The sequence below is a fragment of the Chelonia mydas genome, chromosome 1 (assembly GCF_015237465.2).
Source record: "Chelonia mydas isolate rCheMyd1 chromosome 1, rCheMyd1.pri.v2, whole genome shotgun sequence".
NCBI classification, from domain to species: domain Eukaryota; kingdom Metazoa; phylum Chordata; order Testudines; family Cheloniidae; genus Chelonia; species Chelonia mydas.
The window spans coordinates 3894140-3918727 of record NC_057849.1 but is presented as its reverse complement, the minus strand read 5'-3'; the positions used below and the strand labels follow the sequence as shown (position 1 = coordinate 3918727).

General features: G+C 48.4%; 2 protein-coding genes across 2 annotated transcripts; both read left to right on the top strand.

Moving 5' to 3' along the window:
• The first annotated feature begins 2198 nt into the window (after positions 1–2198).
• On the top strand, positions 2199–3292 carry LOC114022102 (putative olfactory receptor 52P1). The gene has a single exon (XM_037889599.2). The coding sequence runs from the start codon at positions 2222–2224 to the stop codon at positions 3158–3160; it is 939 nt and encodes a 312-aa protein (XP_037745527.1). The 5' UTR covers positions 2199–2221; the 3' UTR covers positions 3161–3292.
• Positions 3293–20248: 16956 nt separating this feature from the next.
• LOC102941531 (olfactory receptor 52L1) lies at positions 20249–21193 on the top strand. Its single transcript, XM_027832824.2, has one exon. It carries the CDS (start codon positions 20249–20251, stop codon positions 21191–21193), a length of 945 nt encoding a protein of 314 aa, XP_027688625.2.
• Positions 21194–24588: the final 3395 nt, after the last annotated feature.

The following is a 24588-nucleotide window of genomic DNA, read 5'->3' as shown; positions in this document are numbered from 1 at the left end:
TGTTTAACTTCAACTTCCAGCCATTGTATCATGCTACACCTCTGTATGCCAGACAGAAAAGCCTACAGTTAACTAGTTGTTCCCCATGTAGGTACTTAGAGACTGTTATCAAGTCACCCCATAACCAACTTTGTTAAATCAAATAGATCGAGCTCCTTGAGTCTATTACTATACAGCAAGATTTGTTATCTTTTAATAATTCTTGTCACTCTTCTCTGAACCCTCTACAATGTACCAACATCCATCTTTCATCGTGGACACCAGAACTGGACATAGGATTCCAGCAGCAGTCGCACCAGTGCCAAATACAGAGGTAAAACAACGTCTCTACCTCTCCTTGAGATTCCTCTCGTTATCATCCCAGGATCTCATTAGCTATTTTGGCCACAGGATCACACTGGGAGCTCATGTTTAGCTAATTATCCCTTCATGCCCCCAAATATTGTTCAGAGTCACTGCTTCCCATGCTAGAGTCCCCCATCGCGGAATCATCTCCTACATTCTTTGTTCCTAGATGCAGATATCTACACAGCTATATTAGAACACATATTGTTTGCTATGATCCAGTTTACCAACCAATCAAGATTGCTCTGAATTAGTGACCTGTCCTCTTCATTATTTATGATCCCCCATTTTTTTGCATCATTCGCAAACTTTATCAGTATTCAGGCATGAGAAGGGTAAGCGGCTGAGTTGCTGAAACGTGTCGCTGCTTACACATATCAGTTAACAACTGTAACTTATTGTGACGGGATCCCCGGGGTGCAGCCTGGAACCACGGGACTGTTGTGCCCCGTAAACTCTCCAGTCTGGGCTGTCTCTCACAATGCTTTGCTAATGACAAGCAGCAACCCCTCCAGGCACTGTGATCACTCAGCACAACTGCATGTGGACCCCACACCCAGCTACATTGCATGATTGCTCCCAGAGCCACTCATGAATCACACAGAGAAAGGCACCAGAGCCAAACCCCTCCAGCTCCCACACTGTACCCCAGGAATATACCGTCTTGCATGCTCAAGACAAACAATGCAGATTTGTTAATTGGTTCAGCACTTCATCAATGGAAAGTGCATATACACCAGCCTTTGTAAACCTGAGCAGGCTTACCACACACTTCAGGAAAACTCACTGGTAAAGATAAACAGTAAAACAAGTTTGTTGACTACAGATGATAGATTTTAAGTGATATTAAGTGATAGGCAAAAAGCCAGAGTTAGTTACCAAAATAAAATAAAATATAAGCATAGAGTCTAAACCCTCAACCCTATTAGACTGGGGAATATCTAGATTAAGCATTTTTTCTCATCCCACTGGATATTGCAGTTCATAATACACAGGTTTCACCCTTGAAACTTGGGCCAGACTCCTCTGCTGTAATTCCTCAGTCTAATTGAGCATTGAGTGATGAAAGCACTCTTTTTTATCAAGTTTTGAATTTTCCAGTTTTCAGTATAATTGAATGTCCTCTTGATTGTGTGGTATGGGACAGAGACAACACATTGTCCATCTACTCTTGACCAGTCAGTATTTTATAGACTTTTCTCCTATCCCCTCCTATTCATCTCCTTTGTAAGGTAACAATCCCAGTCTTTTAAACCTCTCTCGGAATGAGAATTTCCCTGGATCCTTGATCATTCTCGTTGTCCTTGCCTGAACCTCTATAGTTCTGCAATACCTTGTGTGAAAAGGGTGCTCAGTATTACACAGAGGATCCTAGAGGAGGGTGAAACATTGACTGACTGATCCCATGGCTTTGTATTTACTGTAGGATTCCCCATCACACTTCTTCTGGATTCCAAGATTTTCCTTAGTTTCTGTCCATACTTGCACTGTGAACAAAGTTTCACAGAGTGGTGTACTGTGATGCCCAGATCCCTCTCCTGAGTTCCTACAGTTAAATTAGAACCTTGTAAGACATTTGAGCAGTTCAAGTTTTTCTCTACAATGGGCTCACACATTGCAGTTACTGACATCAAAGTTCATCTGACTTGGTTAGCTCCCTCTGAGGACTTCTCTGGTTTTGACTATGACCTAAATAATGTGGTGCCATCTGTAAACGTTGCCACCTTACTGCTCACCTCCCCTTCCCAGATTCTTAATAATTATGAAATATTTACTGTACTACTTGTTACAACATGTGTAATCCACATTGCTGTGCTTCCCTCCCTTTGCAGACACCTTGACCATTTCTGAGGCTGATAGACGCATCGACCACCTCATGGCAGCTTTCAACCTCACCCCCTCTGACCCTTCAACATTCATCCTAATGGGCATCCCTGGCCTGGAAGCTGCCCATGTCCTAATTTCCATCCCTTTGTCTATGTTCTACATTATCAGCCTGTTGGGAAATTTCACTGTTCTGTATGTTGTAGGGAAAGAGCAGACCCTGCACAAGCCGATGTACCTGCTGATCTGCATGCTGGCGCTCACAGACATCGGCACATCTACCTCTGTCATGCCAAAAGCCCTGTGTATATTTTGGTTCAATTTGAAAGGCATTACTGTGGGTGGCTGCCTCACCCAGATGTTCTTCCTTCATGCCGTTTCTGTTATGCACTCAGCCGTCCTCGTGACAATGGCCTTCGATCGCTACATTGCCATATGTAACCCTCTGAGATATGCCACCATCCTCACCAATGCACGAATAGCTAAGCTAGGGCTCGTGGGTTTGATAAGAGCTGTTGTCTTCGTTCTACCTGCACCCCTGCTCCTGAGCAGGCAGCCATTCTGTGCCAACCGCATTATCCCCCACACGCACTGCGACCACATAGCTGTGGCGAAGATGTCGTGTGGGGACATCACAGTCAACAGGACTTACTGCTTGGTGATATTGTTTGTAATCATGGGGTTAGACCTAACACTCATTGCCCTGTCCTATGGTCTTATCATTAAGGCCGTCCTCAGAATCTCCCATAAGGAAGCCCACCAGAAAGCTCTCAATACCTGCACAGGCCACATCTGTGTGATGCTGACATCTTATACTCCCTTGCTCTTCTCTAGCCTGACATATGAGTTCGGTCAGGGTATCGCTCCCCATGTTCACATCATCTTGGCCAACCTCTATTTCCTCATTCCCCCCATGCTCAACCCTGTCATTTATGGGGTCAAAACCAAAGAGCTTCGTGACAAAGTGGTCAAATACATCTGCAGAATGTGATCACCAGGAGCCATTGACTTTAATCCTGTCTGACAAGAGGGGAAAAGGAGATCTCCTCATTAATCAAGAGTACTCTGCCCCAGTTTGGCTGAGCTCAGGATTGTGGAAAAGTTCACAGTCTAAGAAGTTCCTCACACTGAATGACTTATCACTCCATCACCAAGCACTGCTGTCATAGATATAAAGGGAAGGGTAAACACCTTTAAAATCCCTCCTGGCCAGAGGAAAAACCCTTTCACCTGTAAAGGGTTAAGAAGCTAGGATAATCTCGCTGGCACCTGACCAAAATGACCAATGGGGAGACAAGATACTTTCAAAAGCTGGGGGGAAGGAGAAACAAAGCCTCTCTCTCTGTCTGTGTGATGCTTTGGCCAGGGACAGAACAGGAATGGAGTCTTAGAACTTAGTAAATAATCTAGCTAGATATGCTTTAGATTATGATTTCTTTAAATGGCTGAGAAAATAAGCTGTGCTGAATGGAATGGATATTCCTGTTTTTGTGTCTTTTTGTAACTTAAGGTTTTGCCTAGAGGGATTCTCTATGTTTTGAATCTAATTACCCTGTAAGGTATTTACCATCCTGATTTTACAGAGGTGATTCTTTTTACTTTTTCTTTTATTAATTCTTCTTTTAAGAAACTGAATGCTTTTTCATTATTCTTAAGATCCAAAGGTTTGGGTCTGTGGTCACCTATGCAAATTGGTGAAGATTTTTATCAAGCCTTCCCCAGGAAGTGGGGTGCAAGAGTTGGGAGGATTTTTGGGGGAAAGACGTTTCCAAACGGACTCTTTCCAAATTATATCCCTGTTAGACGTTTGGTGGTGGCAGCGAAAGTCCAAGGGCGAAAGGTAAAATAGTTTGTACCTCGGGGAAGTTTTAACCTAAGCTGGTAAAATTACGCTTAGGAGGTTTTCATGCAGGTCCCCACATCTGTACCCTAGAGTTCAGAGTGGGGAAGGAACTTTGACAACTGCTCTCTCAGTTGCTGAGTTCCCTCTGTCTGACATCACCTGAACTCTTTCAGTGTCACCTGTCAGCCCCCAACCCTAGACACCCTCTCATTCAGACTTTCCATGACTTCCAGACCACAAGAAGATACTGCAGCTTTCTGAAATAAGGTGGTTTTCCATTAGTCCATGTGTGACAAATGGAAGCTACACTTTCTGATAGCCAAGATAAATAAACAAACTACAAATGCTGAACTTCTTTATCATATGTGCAGTGACCTGGAGAACAAAATTTACCGGATTTTTGTAGGTCAAATACTTCAGGAAGCCTGGATAATAAACAAAGTGTTTCAGTTTGAAAGTGCTAATACAGAAAAACTGCTGCAGGAATTGAGGACATTTTACTAAAGCTTATTGGTGAGAGTTATGAAACTGTGTTAAACTACAACATCACCTTTGTGTCAAATTACCTACCACTTTGCGTAGTCGATTTTGGAGTCACTTTCATGTGGACCTTTCAGAACACACACTACCCATTCCTGATGTCAAGAGTAGGTGTTAAGATTTCATCTTGGAGTTTGTGAAACAGATGAAATGGGGATGGCCACCAAACATCCAGGTGACTGAATCACTTGCAGTACTAAGTCTTTCATGAGCTAGATTAGGCAATCTCTCATTTTTGCCATTGTTTTGTGGAGACCTTGGACAGTTGGAGCAGCATTGGAGAGTTTTGCTTGTGGTTCACTGGCCTGATACTCAGGACAATCAAGCTGAACATGGTTGGGTTGAAGTTCTCGAACACACGGATGCCGCTGAGGACAAAGACTTTAGTGAACTTTGCTTATTTGCTCTTTTGTTGCTGCCACTACCTTTTAGCAATGCTGCAACTGAAAGATTGCTTTCTCAAATGGACTTGATAAAAACAAAACTGTGCAACAAGATGCAAAAGGAACTTTTAGAAAACTTCCTTCATCTTAGGGTGTATATTGTTGACCTGAATTTATGGGCTACTGTAATTACGGTTTGCCGATGATCTGATCAGAAGATATTCAGGTTCTCGTCCCAATTCAGACTACAGGGAGAAAACTCAGAGTTCAACGACACGAGCAGACCCTCGGGTTGTGTGTGGCAAGGAGACTTATACTGAGGACAATACCAGAATGTTAAGATCTTTATTAAAATGAATGAAAAAATAATCAAAGATATAAAACACAGAGTCACAAAGAAGTAACACAGTTCTATGACCCCTGGTGGTAACATCCCTATTCTAAAAGATGACTTAAACTAGCATGCTTCCATGTTCATCCTTATAAAATGATTGTGTGGTTTCCAATGAAAAGTTTGTCAGGAAGGCCAAATCATACTTGGAGTTGCAGCTAGCAAGAGATGTTAAGAGGAACAAGAAGGGTTTCTTCAGGTATGTGAGCAACAAGAAGAAAGCCAAGGAAAGTGTGGGTCCCTTACTGAATGAGGGAGGCAACCTAGTGACAGAGGATGTGGAAAAAGCTAATGTACTCAATGCTTTTTTTGCCTCTGTCTTCACGAACAAGGTCAGCTCCCAGACTGCTGCACTGGGCAGCACAGCATGGGGAGGAGGTGACCAGCCCTCTGTGGAGAAAGAAGTGGTTCGGGACTGTTTAGAAAAACCGGACGAGCACAAGTCCATGGGGCCGGATGCGTTGCATCCGAGAGTGCTAAAGGAGTTGGCGGATGTGATTGCAGAGCCATTGGCCATTACCTTTGAAAACTCATGGCGATCGGGGGAGGTTCCGGATGACTGGGAAAAGGCTAATGGAGTGCCCATCTTTAAAAAAGGGAAGAAGGAGGATCCGGGGAACTACAGGCCAGTCAGCCTCACCTCAGTCCATGGAAAAATCATGGAGCACGTCCTCAAGGAATCAATTCTGAAGCACTTAGAGGAGAGGAAAGTGATCAGGAACAGTCAGCATGGATTCACCAAGGGCAAGTCATGCCTAATCTAATTGCCTTCTATGATGAGATAACTGGCTCTGTGGATGAGGGAAAAGCCATGGATGTGTTATTCCTTGATTTTAGCAAAGCTTTTGATATGGTCTCCCACAGTATTCTTGCCAGCAAGTTAAAGAAGTATGGGATGGATGAATGGACTATAAGGTGCATAGAAAGCTGGCTAGATTGTCGGGCTCAACAGGTAGTGATCAATGGCTCAATGTCTAGTTGGCAGCCGGTATCAAGCGGAGTGCCCCAAGGGTCGGTCCTTTGGCCGGTTTTGTTCAATATCTTAATTTATGATCTGGAGGATGGTGTGGATTACACCCTCAGCAACTTTGCAGATGCCACTAAATTGGGAGGAGTGGTAGATACGCTGGAGGGTAGGGATAGGAAACAGAGGGACCTAGACAAATTGGAGGATTGGGCCAAAAGAAATCTGATGAGGTTCAACAAGGACAAATGCAGAGTCCTGCACTTAGGACGGAAGAATCCCATGCACCGCTACAGACTAGGGACTGAATGGCTAGGCAGCAATTTGGCAGAAAAGGACCTAAGGGTTACAGTGGATGAGAAGCTGGATATGAGTCAACAGTGTGCCCTTGTTGCCAAGGACGCTAACGGCATTCTGGGCTGTATAAGGAGGGGCATTGCCAGCAGATCGAGGGATGTGATCATTCCCCACTATTTGACAATGGTGAGGCCTCATCTGAAGTACTGTATCCAGTTTTGGTCCCCATACTAGAAGAAGGATGTGGGAAAATTGGAAAGAGTCCAGCGGAGGGCAATAAAAATTATTAGGGTGCTGGAGCACATGACTTATAAGGAGAGGCTGAAGGAATTGGGATTGTTTAGTCTGCAGAAGAGAAGAATAGGGACTTGAAAGATACTTTCAACTACCTGAAAGGGGGTTCCAAAGAGGATGGATCTAGACTGTTCTCAGTGGTGGCAGGTGACAGAACAAGGAGTGATGGTCTCAAGTTGCAGTGTGGGAGGTCTAGGTTGGATATTAGGAAAAACTTTTTCAGTAGGAGGGTGGTGAAGCACTGGAATCGGTTACCTAGGGAGGTGGTGGAATCTCCTTCCTTGGAGGTTTTTAAGGTGAGGCTTGAAAAAGCCCTGGCTGGGATGATTTATTTGGGGATTGGTCCTGCTTTCAGCAGTGGGTTGGACCAGATGATCTCCTGAGGTCCCTTCCAACCCTGATAGTCTGTGATTCTCTGATGATTCTATGATTCTGCGTGTCTTTGGAAGGCTCACGATGCACTGGGCATTGTTGTTATAGTGGTGTTATAGCAATTGTTGTTACAATAATGTTATTGATATTGAAAAAATATTGAATCTATTTCCCTAAAGTTAAGTATCCTCACACCTTCTTGTCAACTGTCTAAATGGGCCATCTTGATTATCACTACAAACGTTTTCTTACTCCTGCTGATAACAGCTCATCTTAACTAATTAGCCTCTCACAGTTTGTATGGCAACTTCCCTGTATGTATATATATTTCTTCTTACTATATGTTCCATTCTATGCATCTGATGAAGTGGGCTGTAGCCCATGAAAGCTTATGCTCTAATAAATTTGTTAATCTCTAAGGTCCTCCAGTAATGTTACAGTAATGTTATAGGTTGTAATTTCATGTATATAGTTATGAGGCTGAAAATGGGTCCTCATGGCTTAAAACAGGCCCAGGCAAAACTCTCCAGGAGCAGGGGGGCTCCCCTAAATGGTGCCTTGCCCAGATGGTCTCCCTCTGCTCCCGGGCTGGGATGGGAGCTACTTTAGCCTGAGAAGGAGCTTGCTCACAGGTTGAAGGCAGCCTTGGCTGAACAGGGGCTGCTGTGTGTTAATGACCCAGCACCCCCTGCCCCATCCCTGAAGTAACTGGACACTGACATATCTCCTTTTTGACCATACTTTCTGATTGAAAACCGGATACCTGGCAACCCTAAATGGCACCCAGAAGCCAAAAGCCAGCCTGTCCTGGTAAAACCCAGACGGGTGGAAACCCTATTAACTTAGGTTTCTCTGTATGAACCATCTGTATACTTATGTCTTTGGGCTTTTCCTGTACTCTTCACTCACACTCCTTGTGCTAAGGGTCATGACGCTGGGACAGAGGCATCTATCTATAAATAAGTTGGTCATTAAAGACTATCAGGACTAACAAGATCTTGCCAGGAAGAAAGCAGTACCAGCATTCCCTAAACAAAATCCAGTTTTCTCCAGCATCTCTGCAGAGGAGAGGGCGTGGAAGGAATGGAACCTCCCCAGAAAAGGGGACAGAGAGAGGAGGGGTTGGTCCAGCCCTTTAAAAACACAGAGACTGGATGAGCCAGAAGAAGCTGGGGGAGGAGAGAGGTGCAAGGGCGGCAGAGGGGACTCTTGGGTTGCAGGGCTCTGGCTGCAGCAGAGACAGACTCCAGCTGCAGGGGAAGCCAGGAATTACAGGGGTGGCCTCTGAACACCGTAGGGGGCTCTGACCAAATCTCAAAGAGTGCTCCAGGGCGGTGAGGACACTGAGGCAGGGAATGGCGCGCAGGTGTTGTATTGTGTTTCCCTACATCTGGGTGTGACATTCTGCACCCCATATCCATCACAGTGGTATGATTATGATATGGTTATGACATAATTCTGATGTATCTGGTGTTAGGATATAGATATTGAGGCCTGTCTGTAAAGCCCTCGGCTCTAAGAATTTAGGTGTATTCTTATCACTTGGCTAGTTCTAGAGGTACAAAAGAGAGAATCAAAATCACTGTCTGCTGCTGTAAGGGCCTTCTCTCACTGTGACAGTCTGAGGCCCTGTTCTTAGGCTAAGGCCTTTGGCTAAGCAGCAGAGGCAGCCATAAGCTGGGAAGCCAAGGGTCACCTCCTCACATTCCAAACTAGTCCCATTGAAAGAAGGTGCTATGGGGCTGTTAGGATACAATCCTGTCCTGATAGTGCCTATCGCCTCCAGAGAAAGGGAAGTGCCTAGAAGACGTAAAAGGAAACTTAGTTTGATAGCATCCTGTCTGGCAAGAACTCACTTATCCATAGCTGGGCTGTGAAATCCTCACTTCTGTGTTATTCTATCATCTACCATTTCCCTATTGTTTGTCTGTATAATCTCTGTCTGGTTCTGTGATTGTTCCTGTCTGCTGTATAATTAATTTTGCTGGGTGTAAACTAATTAAGGTGGTGGGATATAATTGGTTAGATAATTATGTTACAATATGTTAGGATTGGTTAGTTAAATTTCAGTAAAATGATTGCTTAAGGTATAGCTAAGCAGAACTCAAGTTTTACTATATAGTCTGCAGTTAATCAGGAAGTGAAGGGGGGAATGGGAACAGGGAATGGGGGTGGGGAAATTAGAATCATGTTTTTCTAAGGCAGGGAATGGGAACAGGGACACAGGTGTAAGGCTCTGTGGTGTCAGAGCTGGGAAGGGGGACACTAAGGAAGGAAACTGGAATCATGCTTGCTGGAAGTCCACCCCAATAAATATCGAATTGTTTGCACCTTTGGACTTTGGGTATTGTTTCTCTCAGTTCATGCGAGAAGGACCAGGGAAGTAAGCGGGTAAAGGAATAAGCCCCCTAACATCTTGTACAAAATATGTTATGTGAGGTTTCATTGGAAAAGCTATGATTTGCTGATTATGATTATCCTATTTGTATGCATGCATCATTTTTGTATCAGGAGTTACGAATATCGACTATGTATGTCAATTTGAAATGTGGTTGCACCTGGGTAACTCCCAGAAGGCAAGATGCTTCCAGCCTAGAAAGCCGATTCTGAAGGGCCTATTCAGGGTAATGGGCCATTAGGAGAAACAACAGGCCTGAGAAGAAGCTCATCCCCAGCCTGGTGAACCTTCCTTGGAACGCTTCCGTCAGCCTATCGGTAATGGCTGCTATGAATCAGCGAAGCATAAAGGGCATGTGACTAAACCACATGACACTGAACTCCAGTTTGGTACCTGTATTTTTCCACAAACTAGACTGGGAACTTGGCTTGGAACAAAAGGGTTCCTGCCATGTGGAAGAAACCATAAAAGGGGGCAGCGACATCACCAAGTGGCCTCACTCCCCACACAAAAACCTGGAAATACAGGACGAACAAAGACTGAACTGCAGGAAGTGCTGTTCCCAGGCTGAAGGTGTTTCTAGCCTGTGTATGGACGTTTGATGGACGGTTTGTACTATCTAACAGGGTGAGACACTGCTTGATTCAAATCCTGTTTAGTGTATAAGACTTAGCCTGTGATTTTGTTTATTTCTTAGGTAACCATCTTTGATCAGTTTGCTATTACTTATAGTCATATAAATCTTTCTGTATTCAGTAAATCTGTTTTCTATTTTTTACCTAAATGAGTGCGATTTGCTTGAAAGGTGGGGAAAACCTCAGCTCACTTAACAAAGGTTTGTGCATTGTCCTATTCACATCAAGGGAGGGGCATACTCAATAATAAATTCTAACTGGTCAGGCTTCTGACCAGGGCAGGACGGTATAGCTCTGGGGTCCTAGGCTGGGGAGCTGGGAGTCTTTTGGCTGGAGCCTCTCTGTTGTTGGTTCATGAGTGGCTGGCCAGAGCATTCATGAACACAGCTGAGTGTGGTTCCTGCCTGTGGATATTGGTGTGAGTGCAATCTTGGAGGGCTTTGCAGCTTGTCACAATGTTACAGTGCAAGAGGGGACCTAGATTGGTGAGACAGAGGGCTCAGCTGTACCCCAATTCCAGGTGGCACCCCACAGATGACCCACCGCAGCGGCGCAGTGAGCAGGATGAAATGCACAGCTTGTTGTTCTGAGTGAGATTTGCACTTCATACGCTGGTGCAGAGATTTTAAGTGAGACTTTAAGTGTGGCTTGAGATCAGTCAGAGAGGTTACCAGTTAGTTATTTTCTGTTTGCTTATTTCGGGAAAAGGAAGTAGTGACAGAAAAGCAGAAAGATGAGTGAAGGCAGAGAAGCCCTTACAAAACTGGAGCTCTTTAGAGTGCAGGCAGCAAAAAAAGAAAAGGAACATCAGAGACTTTTGGAGTTAGACGCAGTAGCACATCAGATCGCTTTGGAACTGAAACAGTAAGCAACTGAGGCCCAGAAACTGTACAGGGAGATGTCAGCAAACCAGTCAAGTGCCTGAAACCACTATGGCTTATTGCTAAAAGCAGCCAAGTCAGCAGGCCGTCAAGTGGCCATGTAGCAGCCTCAGCTTGACCAAGGCAGGAGGGGAGGGGGTTTTTGGTGCCACAGAAAGGGCAGCTTGTCCCCGCTTCCTTCCTGATAAGAACTGTGTTGAAGTTGCTGATACACACATTTTAGAAGAGCTGGATGTGCCCCCAGCAATGTCTATTAGGACCTCAAGGCTGTAAACTCTGGAAAAACCCACACCTGGTTAATCAATAATCAGAAGGAACCTCTTGTTTGACCATTGAAACTGCTTATTTAACAAGTTTTCTTTAAGGCACATGTCATTGTATTACTAATATATAACTAAGGGGGGAAAGTTTGAGGTAGGGGGGACTTTTTGGACTCTCCCCCTGGATACATCTTGCAGTCCCCACTGGCAGACGGAAGATTTGGCCATCGGAAGCCTGCTGCTGTGTCACTCGAGAGCCACACTCAGCTTTGGTAATTATCAAGGGTTGGGGGTGTTTTACTAACCTGTTGCGGATGTGCGTATAAGTGCTTGAGACTAAGTAAAGTTTAGTTTTAAGTGAAAGCACTCTTGTGTCATCCTGTTTGTGCCAGCCATCTATCGGTCGGACGGCTGTGTCTCCCCTGATTTATTTCCTGACACCGCCTTGCACAGAGTAAAAGTTACCAAGAGCTATGGGTTGAAAGAACCCCAGGTAACAAAACTAGCCATGGAACTGTGAGCCAAAGAATTTGAGGAAAAAGAAAGAAAGTGAAGGTACCAGTTGGACTTGTTAGAGAGGCAGAACCAGAACCCCCATACACCACTGATTCCCACCTCTGTAAAAATCCAGAAATGGGAGTGGTTGTGTCCTGCATACAATGCGGCAGGGGGTATTGCTGGATATTTCGCCAGCTTCGAGAGGCTTGTGTGATTCATAAGATTCCTGATGACCAAAAGATGCCCAGTTTGGTTGCAAAGATAACTGGTAAAGCTCTGAATGTATTCAATAAGATGCTAATTACTGATGCTTTCGATTACTGCAAATTCAAAGACATGGTTTTGAAACACTTTCCGATTATTCCTGAAACATATAGAGTGAAATTTAGGTACCTTAAGGGTTCTGGGATGAGCAATGTGGAATATGTAAACTAGATGAAAGATTTGATGGAAAAGTGGGCAAGGGGCAAATGTGTTACAAGTTTTGAAGGAATGTTGGACCTTGTGGCTCAGGAGCGTTTCTTACACATATGTAAAGATGATGTGAAACAATGCTTATGGGACAGAAAGATGACAAATGTAGATGAGATGGCTGCTCTAGCTGACGATTTTCAGCAAACACAGGCATCTATTGTGAACAAACCCCAGACGGAGGAGTTTAAACTTGGTGGGAAGCAGCGTTCCCGTTTTACTCCTGGGAAGAAAGAGGCTGTCTGGGAGGCTGGGTACTCACCTCTCCCAAACCATTCATCTAATCCTCGACCCAAATCTCCTGTAAAAATAGCAGAACCCAGAAGGTGCTGTCATTGCAATTCCACTGACCACCTGGGGAATGAATGCCCTGTGCTGGGAGGAAGCAGGTAGCCCATGGGAATGCTGCGACCCTGAGCACAGAAGCCCCTCAGGCACCTGTCACTTATACTGGGTTGTAAAATCAGCATTATTGGCAGGAAGCACCTTGGGTGGGAAGATACAGTGATAAAAATGTGTGTGGTTAGGTTGAGTATAGTGCAAGAAGGTGACACGCTGCCAGGACAGATTTCACAGCTTTTATTAGTAGGAGGTTACAAAACCCTGTACCTTTGGCTAAAGTGCACATAGAAACCGAGGGTTTGGAAGGTGTATTATTAGCGGGGGTAGTAGATAATAATCCTATTGATACGCTAATCGGCAATTATTTCTTCCATGTAGCTCAGGCTGTTAATGGTAAAGTCCCAGAAACTGCTGAGGGAATGGGAGAAAGTCTTCTTTAGTCCTCTGCAGCAGTGAGAAACTGCATATTTCTCGGGGCAAGGGTGGCTTAGGCTGGCTCCTGCCCTGCCGCTGAAGGCGGTGTTTCCTCAGAAAGGGAGGAGAGCATATTGCCTTTCAGTGAGACGGCTGTTTCAGATGTTAGCTGCAAGCCTGTCACAGATGAACGAGGGACTCTTTCCACTCTCGGGAGCATAGGGAGGTGTGTCCCAGAGGGGAGCCCAAAGATGGTGATTGAATCCTAGAAACCTCTGGGAGGTGGATGAGGGTTCCGTTAACTCTGCAGCTGGATGCAGCCGCACCGCAGGAAGGGAACGGGATGGAGCACCAGCTGGTGAGATAACTGTCCAGGCTGCATCGGTAATTTTCACTCCATGCATCCGAAGAAGTGGGTTTTTTACCCACGAGAGCTTATGCCTAAATAAATCTCTTAGTTTTTAAGATGCCACTGGACTCCTCATTGTTTTTGTTAATACAGTGTGTTGTTTGAAATGAAAAAAGGAAATCTGCTCATGAACTGGGTCTGGTGCAATGTTCTGTCCACATTGAGAGTGGGGTGGACTGGGTAATAAAATTACACTGGTCAGGCTCTTGACCAGGGCAAGAAGGTACAGTTCTGGGGTCCTAGGCTGGGGAGCTGGGGGGAAGTGGCTGGAGCCTCTGTATTGGTGGTTCATGAGTGGCTAGTGAAAGCATTCATGTAACTGCAGCTACCTAGTATGGCCATTCAGATGTTCCTATATAGATCCCAAATGTCTCTGCCCCTTGCTGTAATTCTCTAGACCCCACTCCCTCCCCCAGAGCTCAGATAGAAACCAGGAGTCTTGACAGGCTCTCTCTCTCTCTCTCTCTCTGCAAAGTAGGTAACAAAGTAAGAATATAAATTAAAAATTTTAACCTAACCAGCCACTGTCAGAGACAGGATCCTGGGCTAGGTGCACATCCATGTATGTTTAGGAACCCAAAGCGTCCTGACTTTCACAGCTGCTCAGCATCCACAAGGCCTTCCTGGGCCACTTGTTACATTTTCTATATGGACTTTTGTGGTTAACAAATAAACAAGAGATGGAAACTGCCTGTAGCATTTGCTCAGAACCAGCCCCTGGAATTATGTTCACTTGCAGTATTTGATTCAGCCACTAGGTGTCTCTGTGCGCTGTACACCACTCCAGCGAGGGGGTGTCCCTGGTAGGGCTTGCACAGGCACAGAGCCACTGAAGAGCTTCCGCCCCACAGCCCGGCGGGAGGGGGCAGGGGGCAGCGGAGGAGGCTGGCTGCTCCCCAGCGCAGAACTAGGAAGCGGGCGGTGTGGGGGCGGATTGTTTCCTACTCCGGGCACACTCCCGTCCCTCCTCCCGCACCTGGCGGAGCTCAGCAAGGCGAAGTACCGGATGGTTATCAAGGAGAGGAGGCTGCCCGCATTTCTGAGAGGGGTTAGATGGTGGGTTCAGGGTCAGGGCCCCGCACGGTGGCGGTGGCAGGTTCGGGTCCTCGCCGCTGCCCGGCCCCGCATGGTGGCAGGTGGGGGGTCCAAGTCCCGCTGACGCCCGGCCCGGCACAGCAGCAGTGGTGTAGTCCCGCTGCCCAGCCCGCACCCCGGAGTCCAGTGCTGGCCCCGCTCTGGACGGGGGCGCCGGGCATCGGGGACTGTGGGCGATGTCAGGGTGCGGGGCGCTGTGGTTCTCAGCCTGCAGCCCACTTAACGTATCGTGGGCCACATCTGCGGTGCACAGTGACAAACCGGCTGAGAGCCACTGCTCTGGGTGCGGGAGTTTTGTGTGCGCCAGCTGGCTGTTAGCTCTCTGCCAGCCACTCGAGCCCTCTGCTCCGAGCTAGGCCAGCCGGGCCGGGTGACTGTGGATGCACTCCAGGCCCCGAGTCCGTTCAAAGCATTCCCTTGTGGTACCCAGCCCTCCACCCCCGGCTCCCAGAGAAATCCCAGACCCTCTGGAGCCCTGGGACCCCAGTTTACCAGTTTTCCCTTAGCCCACTGCACCTGTCCCAGGCCCGGCCCTGAGTCCAGATGGAAAACAAAAGGAAATGTATTGAAGGAAGAGAGTTAAATGGCTATGTACAAAACACAGTCAGAAAATGCCACCTAGGGCCAAGGCCTGTGAATAGTCCCTTTTCCTCGCTGATCACAGGGCTTCACTCCAAAGGTTGGTCTTTTGCAGTATTTGCTGGCCCCAGGGAGCCGGGACCCAAACTTTCCCTAGCACCCCGCCTCTGCTAGCTACCTCCTCAGTGAACGGGAGCAGAGTGTCTCCCTCCACCCCAGGACAGACTGAATCAGTCTTTTGTCTTCGTTCACAGACGGGGCCAGCCTCTGTCTGCGGTAACATGCCTTTCTCCCGCCACGTGGCTTCGATGATTATAGCTTGTTTGTGATAGTTTCCACCGGGCTCTCGCCACGTGACTCGCTTTCACTCCAAGGCCATGGGGCCACGATTCTCAACATAGTTACACTAGCCCTGAACTATTGGCCCCGCACACATCTCATAGGGATGTAAATTAGTTACCAGCTTTCAGCAGTGACCTCACATGCTGCCCTTTATGGAGAAACACCAGCAAAGGGGTATTTTAGGTGCAGTGATTTTGTCAGCTCTGAGACAAGAGTTGCCCGTAAAGAAGAGTGAACCCTTTGCCACAATGTCACAGAGGCCCAGGGCTGAAGGGCCCAGGTCCAGACGGGGTCGTCCCTTGCAGGGTGAGGCAGGGAGCAGCGTGTTGGGGAATGGTGCCTTCGCTTTCACTGACTGGAGGACTTCCACCTCCGGCTGGCATTAAAGCCACAGAGCCACATCTTACAGGCCTTACTCAGCTTGGGACAAGCCCTTGTGTAGCCAGCCAATGCCGCAGACACAGAGCCACCATGCTTATCATGGGGATTGAACCCAGGTCTTTTGGCACCAAAAGCACCAGCTGCTACCACCTGAGCTGACAGAGCAAACCTGCTAGCCAGGCAGGGAGTAGCGGGTCTAGACGCTGGGCCCGAGATTCCCCACAAAGCATTTCGTGTGTGGCTCCTAGAGACCAAATACTGTGATGGTATTTTGCAGGGAGCGACAAAGCCTTTCTGCAGCGTGACCAGGGGCTGGTAGAGTGCCACTCCCGTCCCCAGTGACACCTCCTCCAGCCCCTCGACATTCGGGATCCCTGGCCTGGGGGCCATGCTGTTCTGGATCGCCCTTCCGTTCTGCACCATGTCTGTTGCTGCTCTGCTGGGAAGCAGCATCCTTCTGGTCATCATCCAAAGCCAGCACTGCATCCACGGGCCCATGGACATCTTCCTGGCCATGCTGGCTGCCACTGATCTGAGGTATCGCTGCATCAGTACAGCTGTGCCGCCCGCAGCTCACTTGTGTAGACATAGCCTAAGTCTGTGATGCCAATACGGTTATTCTGATCAGCCAAACTTGTGATCTCATCACAAAACGACAGCCAGTTTGTTTGGCAAGCCCTATTTCCCATAAATCCATGCTGCTCAGCATTGATTATGCCATCCTTCAAAGCTTTACTGACGGCATCCCCTATCACGCTTGACATGCTTTTCTCCTGGGATTGGGGTCAGGCTAACTGGACTAGAGTTATCTCTGCACAGTGCTCCAAGCTTTATTAAAAATAGCTCAGAGAGCTGCTCAGAGAGCTCCTCAGCCAACTCCTTTAGTACTCCTGGGTGCAAGTTGTCCGGTTCTGCAGAATTTGAAGAGATTGTCTTATTCCACTGAATTACTGTTCACTTTTCAGCAGAGGGTTCCTAGTGCAAGGCTAGATGGCCACTGCCTGCAGAATTATGGCAGGGTCAATGGCACTGCCACCAGACATGGAGGTGACAGCCCCAGCCCTGCAGATGACAACGTGGCTGGAGGTCCTGCTGCCAGATATCTAAGCAGAGGCATTTCACCCCCCTAAGGGGCACAAGAGTGTTAATTCCTTCTTAGCCCTTCAGTCTTTAAAGAGGCATTTTGCTTTCAGAAAACACTGGAGTCCCTGGAGATTCCCAGGTCATGTGGAGATTCTGCTGGGATTTGCTGACATTGATTTATAACCATCCCCACCGTAGCAAGCCTGGCAGACGCATCTGTTCCTGGCCTGTGTTCGGAGCCGTCTGACTGAGAGGACTGTTCTGGGGGAGCTAGTGGGGATTGGTGCCATTATTCACACCTGTCTTACTGAGCAGAGGGACGGAGCCCACTGAAAGGGGCTTGTGTGTCCCCGGGGAGCAGGACCCACTGAAACAGGTTTGCCTTGCACAGCACAGGGAAGTGTCTACAGGGTTTAGGAAGAACATTAGTTTCAAAATGCAGCCCAGGTAAGCAAGTTAATACTCCGACAACTTCAAATAGCTACCTGCCTCCCTACTGTACTCTGTGTGTCTGTGTATTGTGTATGCACATGTATATGTTTGTGTGCATGTTTAAGGGGACTGTTTCCCCCTTACTAACAGTCAGTGGGGAGTTTTGGCTGGCTAGCTCCCAGTACTAAAAAGGGGGAAGGGTCGATGGGGAATCAGGACCCTGAGACTGACAGCCCCCAGGAACAATGGGGAGAGCCCAATGCTCCAGGTCAGCCTGAATGACAGGACGGGCAGGCTAATCAGGGAGTCAGGAGGCCAGGGAGGTCCCGTCCTCCCTGTGAGCTGGACTTGCCTGTGTCAGACAGAGTGGGGCCAGGCTGAGGAAAAAGCAGGGGCCCCAGCTGATCTGGGGAGCAGAGCTGGGCCAGATCCAGAGAAGCAGCCCAGAGAGAGCAGACCCTGTCCTGGGAGCAGAGCTGTAGCCCCAAAGCCAGAGGCGCAGCCCAGGGAGAGCAGACTTGCCCTGGGAGCAGAGCTGCAGCAACCAGAGCCAGAGGGGCCAGAAAAGCAGCCCAGGAAGCAGGTCCGTGCTGGGAGCAGAGTCACAGAAGCAGCCGGCAGAGCAGACCTGTCCTGGGAGCAGAGCTGCAGCAACCAGAGCCAGAGGGGCCAGAGAACCACCCCAGGGAGCTGGAGGCAGAGCAGCAGCAGCCGTGTAGAGACCGAGTGGTGGAGCTGGGGCTGGAGCAGTCCGGAGCTGGCCGTGGTGAGCAGCTGGGGAGAGCGCGGGGGACCCTGGGCAGTGGGCCCAGCACAGGGAGACGCCTCAGCCAAGGGGCTCTGCAGGCCAGGCTTGGATCATAACCCCGACAGGGCGGGGGCGACACTGGAAAGAAGGGTCCTACCACTTAGAGCCTGAGAGCGTGTGGCCACCACCAGAGCGAGTGTCCAACCCACAGCATCCCTGCAGCACAGCCAGGGCCTGAGCAGGGGCCTGGGACTCACAAGGAGCAGACTGTGAACTGCCCTGACGTTCCAGAGACGCTGTTTGTGATGTTCCCTGCCACCGAGCGGGGTGATGTGTTTCCTTTAACCTTTCCCATTTCCCCTTATTCTTTTTAAAATTAATTGTTGATTAAATAACTTGCATTTGCTTTAACTTGTATGTAGTGGTCAGTGGGTCAGAGAAGTGCCCAGTGCAGAGAGAGTAACCCGGAGTGGGGACACCCTAGCCCCTGTCCTAGGTGACCACAGCAGGGTTGGGGGTCGAGCCCCCCAGGAACCCTGGGCCCAGCCTTGTTGGGGTTACGAGGACTCTGCCAGACAGGAGAGTGGAAGGGGAGCCCTCAAGGGCAGGGAGGCCACTGGGTAAAGGAAGTGGGAGCGAGGACTCAGATCCTTTCGCTAGCCCACTTCACCGGGGTCGTGCAGAAGCCAGGAAAGTTCCCCACAATAGCAGGACTATTCCCGCGCTTACACATGTGTTGTCCGTTTGCGTGTGTGTGCGTATGTATGTGGATGCTCAGTGTGTGCATGACTGCGTGTCTGTCTGTGAGGTATTGTGTGTGCAGGTGCAAGGGCTGTGAGTGTGCGCTGAGGGTGTGCACTGTGAGTGTGTGTTTGTGTATTGTGTATGCACGTGCATATGTGTTTGTGCTGTGTGTGTGTATGTGCATGCTCTGTGCGTGAGCGTGTTTGTGTGGTGTTGTGTGTGCAGGTGCAAAGGCTGTGTGTATGAGCTGTGAGTGTGGGTATTTGTGTATTGTGTATGCACATGCATATGTGTGTGTGTGCTGTATGTGTGTGTGTGTGTACAGGGCGAATAGGGTGGAAGCTCCAGGTCTGTCACCTTCCAAGAGCAGGAACATGTCTCAGGGCTGGAGGAAGACAAACCCCAGGACAATCACAATCACAACAGCTCCTTCATGCCTTACAGTCCCTGAGTCAGCGATGTGCCCAGGCCCATGCCCTGCCTCTCACAGTGGCTGGCGCGGAGTGATACAGAGACGCCCTCCCCAACCACCCGCAGCGACACACCGTCCTGGCGGGTGTGGAGCCCGCGGCTCGCCAAGGGGCAGGGTGGGCGGGATAGGAAGCAGACAGAGCGTATTTACTGAGCCCCCCTCACGGGGTACCCCTTGGGCCTACCTGGAAGAACTGGCCTAGTGGTACGTGCACCGCTCGGAAGGGGCCCAGCAGCAGCTTCTGCCCCTCCCCACCAGCGGAGAGAGCGGGCCAGACACGCCACTGAGAAAATGGCTGCAAATTAGGGGATTAGCCTGTTGGCATAAAATTTCCAGCTCTCGGACACTTCAGCCTGTGGCCTGGGCTCCGGGCAGTTGAGCTGGGCTGGGGGTGGAGCGCTTGGGGCTGGCCTTGAATAAGAGGGAAAACAAACCAAGACAAAAATTGCGAGGACAGGCGTAGGGTTCCCCTCCCTGCTGGGGCCGAGGACGTGGGATGTCGGTGAGTAGCCAGTGTCAGGGGCTGGATATCACGGGGGACAGAGTAAAGGGAATGGGGTGCACCTGTTACGCTGTTGACCGCAGACAGGCAGAGGCAAGACCCCTTCACACTAGGGGCCAGGGGTAACGAGGTGACTCACAGCCCCGGGCCCCGAGAACCATCACAGAGAGCAGCCGTTGAACTATCCGAGCTCACGGACAGCCGGCTGATTAGCCATTCTTTGCATGCACAAGGCCGTCACACGCTCTATTAATCGCTCGCAGTCTCCGGAGCCGTTCTGCTCCAGTCGGACGTGGCCCTCAGCATATCATGTCACCCATCAACAACGGCAGCCTGAGACCTTCCGCATTCCTCCTGGTCGGCATACCGGGGCTGGAAACCACGCAGCACTGGGTCGCGATCCCTCTGTGCTTCATGTATATTGTGGCCCTGCTGGGGAACGGCATTGTTCTGTTTGTTATAAGGACAGACCCCAGCCTGCATGAGCCCATGTATGTCTTCCTGGCCATGCTGACCATCACCGACTTGGTGCTGTCCACATCCACCCTGCCCAAAATGCTGAGCATCTTCTGGCTGGGATCCAGGGAGATCGGGTTCCACGCCTGCCTCACCCAGCTGTTCTTCATCCATGCTTCCTCGCTGGTGGAGTCGGGCATCCTGGTGGCCATGGCATTAGACCGCTACGTGGCCATCTGCAACCCCCTGCAGCATGCAGCCATCTTGAAAATCAGTATGGTGGCCAAGATAGCGCTGCTGGTCTTGGTCAGAGGCCTCGTTGTGATAGCCCCCTTGCCCTTGCTCCTCAGGAGGCTGCCTTTCTGCCAGGCCTACATCATCCCCCACTCCTACTGCGAGCACATGGCCGTGGTGAAGCTGGCTTGCACAGACACCACGGTCAATGCAGCATACGGCCTGGTCATGGCCCTGCTGGTGGGGGGGCTGGATGGCATGTCCATCACTCTGTCCTACGTGATGATCCTTCAGGCTGTCTTCGGCCTCCCTTCCACCCAGGCCCGGCTCAAGGCTCTCAGCACCTGCATGTCCCACATCTGCGTCATCCTCATGTTCTACATCCCTGGGCTCTTCTCCTTCCTGGTGCATCGCTTCGGCCAGAGCGTCCCCAACCCCATCCACATCCTGCTGGCCAACCTCTACCTCCTGGTGTCACCCATGCTGAACCCCATCGTGTATGGGGTGAAAAACAAGCAGATCCGCAGTCGGGTGACCAGGGTCTTCCACGTGAGGGGCCCCTGAGTGCCAGAGGGCAGTCGCTTCATGCTTATTTCTCCAGATACCACACACAACTTTTATTTTTTAAATGTACCATAATTATTAATAATAAAACAATCATTGAGTATCACTGGGACTCCACATGGTGCCTTAGGGACATAGGGGAAGCTGGGCTTGCAGCAGCCCATCTAACAAAAAGAGTAGACAGTGAATCAGTGGGCCCGGCGCTGTACATACACCTGGTCACAGACAGTCCCTGCCCTGACAAGTGCCGTTCATAGAATCATAGAAACATAGAAGATTAGGGTTGGAAGGGACCTCAGGAGGTGTCTAGTCCAACCCCCTGCTCAAAGCAGGACCAACACCCACTAAATCATCCCAGCCAGGGTTTCGTTAAGCTGGACCATAAAAACCTCTAAGGATGGAAATTCCACCACCTCCCTAGGTAACCCATTCCAGCCCTTCGCCACCCTCCTAGTGAAATAGTGTTTCCTAATATCCAACCTAGACCTCCTCCACTGCAACTTGAGATCATTACTCCTTGTTCTGTTATCTGCCGCCACTGAGAACAGCCGAGCTCCATCCTCTGTGGAAATCCCCTTCAGGTAGGTGAAGGCTGCTGTCAAATCCCCCGTCACTCTTCTCTTCTGCAGACTAAACAATCCCAGTTCCCTCAGTCTCTCCTCGTAAGTCATGTGCCCCAGCCCCTAATCATTTTCATTGCCCTCCGCTGGACTCTCTCCAATTCAATGGAAATAGCTAAAAGTGTAGCTTCAGGGCTAAAATGTGATCAAGAGGGCATTGTTGAACTGCTCAATAAATTTGCAAGTGCCCTTTCAAACAATTCAAAACTTGCTCACACAGAGATGGAGGGACTCAGTGAGTGGTGGGCCTTGGGGGACTGGGGGTAGAGGAGAGGAGGGAGGAACTCGGCTAGAGGTGGGCGGTGAGAGTCTTGGGGGGATGGTGGAGGGACTCAGCGAATGGCGGGAGGAGGGACAACAAGTGGGGGAGTGGAGGAGATGAGGGACTCAGTGGGTGGGCAGCAGCAGAGGTTCCAGCAAAACGGAGAAGCTGAAAATATGATAAGGAGTACTTGTGGCACCTTAGAGACTAACCAATTTATTTAAGCATAAGCTTTCGTGAGCTACAGCTCACTTCATCGGATGCATACTGTTTTTTCCACAGTATGCATCCGATGAAGTGAGCTGTAGCTCATGAAAGCTTATGCTCAAATAAATTGGTTAGTCTCTAAGGTGCCGCAAGTCCTCCTTTTCTTTTTGCGAGTACAGACTAACACGGCTGCTACTCTGAAACCTGAAAATATGATGCTTATTTCAAAGTGAGCTTTACATAGAGTGGGTCCAGCAATGCACCGAGGCCTCAATGTGTTCTACATGGCGAACTACTGGCAAGCAACAGTACACAACAGTATGCCGCCCTGCAATGTACACCAGCCTCTTGACACAAGACACCATACCTCCGTATCTAAACCTGTCAAGTTTTTTCAGAGGAAGCTCAATGAGTTAACAGGACAAAAAAATTGTTGAAATGTACAGCACTGTTAACATGAAGGCTACTGAGGCTTCTTACTGTGTGGCTTTGCGCATTGCCAAAGCTGGTAAACCGCACAACACAGGCGAGAAACTGCTAATTCCAGCTGCAAAGGATACGCACGCGGTGATGAGAGCAGAGAAAGCAGCATTAAAGCGAGATGTGATCCCACTCTCTAATGACACAGTTTCACACCCTATTGTGGAGATGGCCACTGGTGTAAAAGAGCAGGTCCTAGAAAGTGTTCGTAATAGCCCATATTATTCAATGCAGACAGATGAGTCTACCAATATTCCAAATGCTGCACAGCTGCTGGTGTATATTCATTTTGCTGCAGGAATACAATTAAAAGAGGAATTTCTGTTTTACAATCCACTGGTGAAGAGCTTTTTAAACTATTAAATAATTTTGTCCAAGACACAGGCCCTGATTGGAGACATTGTTTTGGAATTTGCAGCGATGGAGCATGGTCCATAATGGGATGACATAGTGGGCTTGTGACAAGGGTACAAGAAGTGGCTCCCACAGCTACCTTGAATCATCGTATGATTCACAGACAGGCTTTGGCTGCTAAGAAGATGGCAGAGGAGCTCAGCAATGTTCTTTCATTTGAAGTAAAAATTATAAACTTTATAAAATCGCGCCTGGTTAATTCAAAGGTTTTTGCCATTTTATGCGATGAGACGGGGCAAACTTCACACAGGGTTGTTACACGCAGAAGTTTGTTGGCTATCCAGGGGCAAAATGCTGACAAGTCTCTGTGAACTGCGTGAGGAAGTCCATGTTTTTCTTGCCGATAATATGAATATGGCAGCCAGATATGACAACAAGCATTTCCAAAAAGTGTCACGGAAATGCTGTACAAATGGAGAGCGACTGAACTCTCTGAATGTGTCACTTCAGGGATGAGATGCCAATGGTTTAATTGCTAACGAGCAGATATCAAACTGGAACCATGGTCTTCAAGTGTGCAGCAGGGATATGTTTGCATGTTTTCAACACTAGCAGGACATTGCGCAAGAGCGTGGTGATCTGTCAGTTGACACTATCCAGGACATAATTGTTCAACATTTAGGGTCTCTGCAGGAGCAGTTTCATGAATACTGAGACATTCTATTCCTTGGGGGACCATCCTGGAATCCTCATTTTCCACATTTTTATATAATCGTGATCTTACATATATAGCATGTATAAAGCTGGTAAGGTATCAGGGGAAAGGTTATGATCTACTGAGAGTAATTTATCTATCCATATTTGTATATCATTATTGCATATGAAGTTATGAGAATTGTGTTGTATGGTTGTCACTAAAACATGAGGTAAATTGGGGAATCAGCCAGATATTAGTTCCTCTGAGGCAACAGCAAGGAAAGTAACCAACACCTGAGCGGGGTGTCAAACAACCCATCAACAACCATAATCTAGCAAGGCAACTACAATTCAGTGACTCACTTGCAAGAGGCCACACCAGGGGAATTGCTCATCCTTGACTGGAGACTCAGCAATGCCCCCCAGACATGCCTGGACTTGTGTTCTCCAAGAACATGGACTGAGAGTATAAAACCAAACACAGGGGGCCCACGTGGGGCCCTTCTCCGTCACCCAAGGAAGACTCCAACTGAGGGGACTGGCCCAGATTTCAAAGTGAAACCTGTATACTATGAACTGCAATATCCAGTGGGATGAGAAAAACTGCTTAATCTAGTTGTTGTCCAGTCGAATTGGGTTGAGAGTTTAGACTGTGTGCTTACATTTTATTTCTTTTGGTAACTAACTCAGACTTTTTGCCTATAACTTAATATCACTTAAAATCTATCTTTTGTAGTCAAATTTGTTTTACTGTTTATGTTTACCAGCGAGTTTGT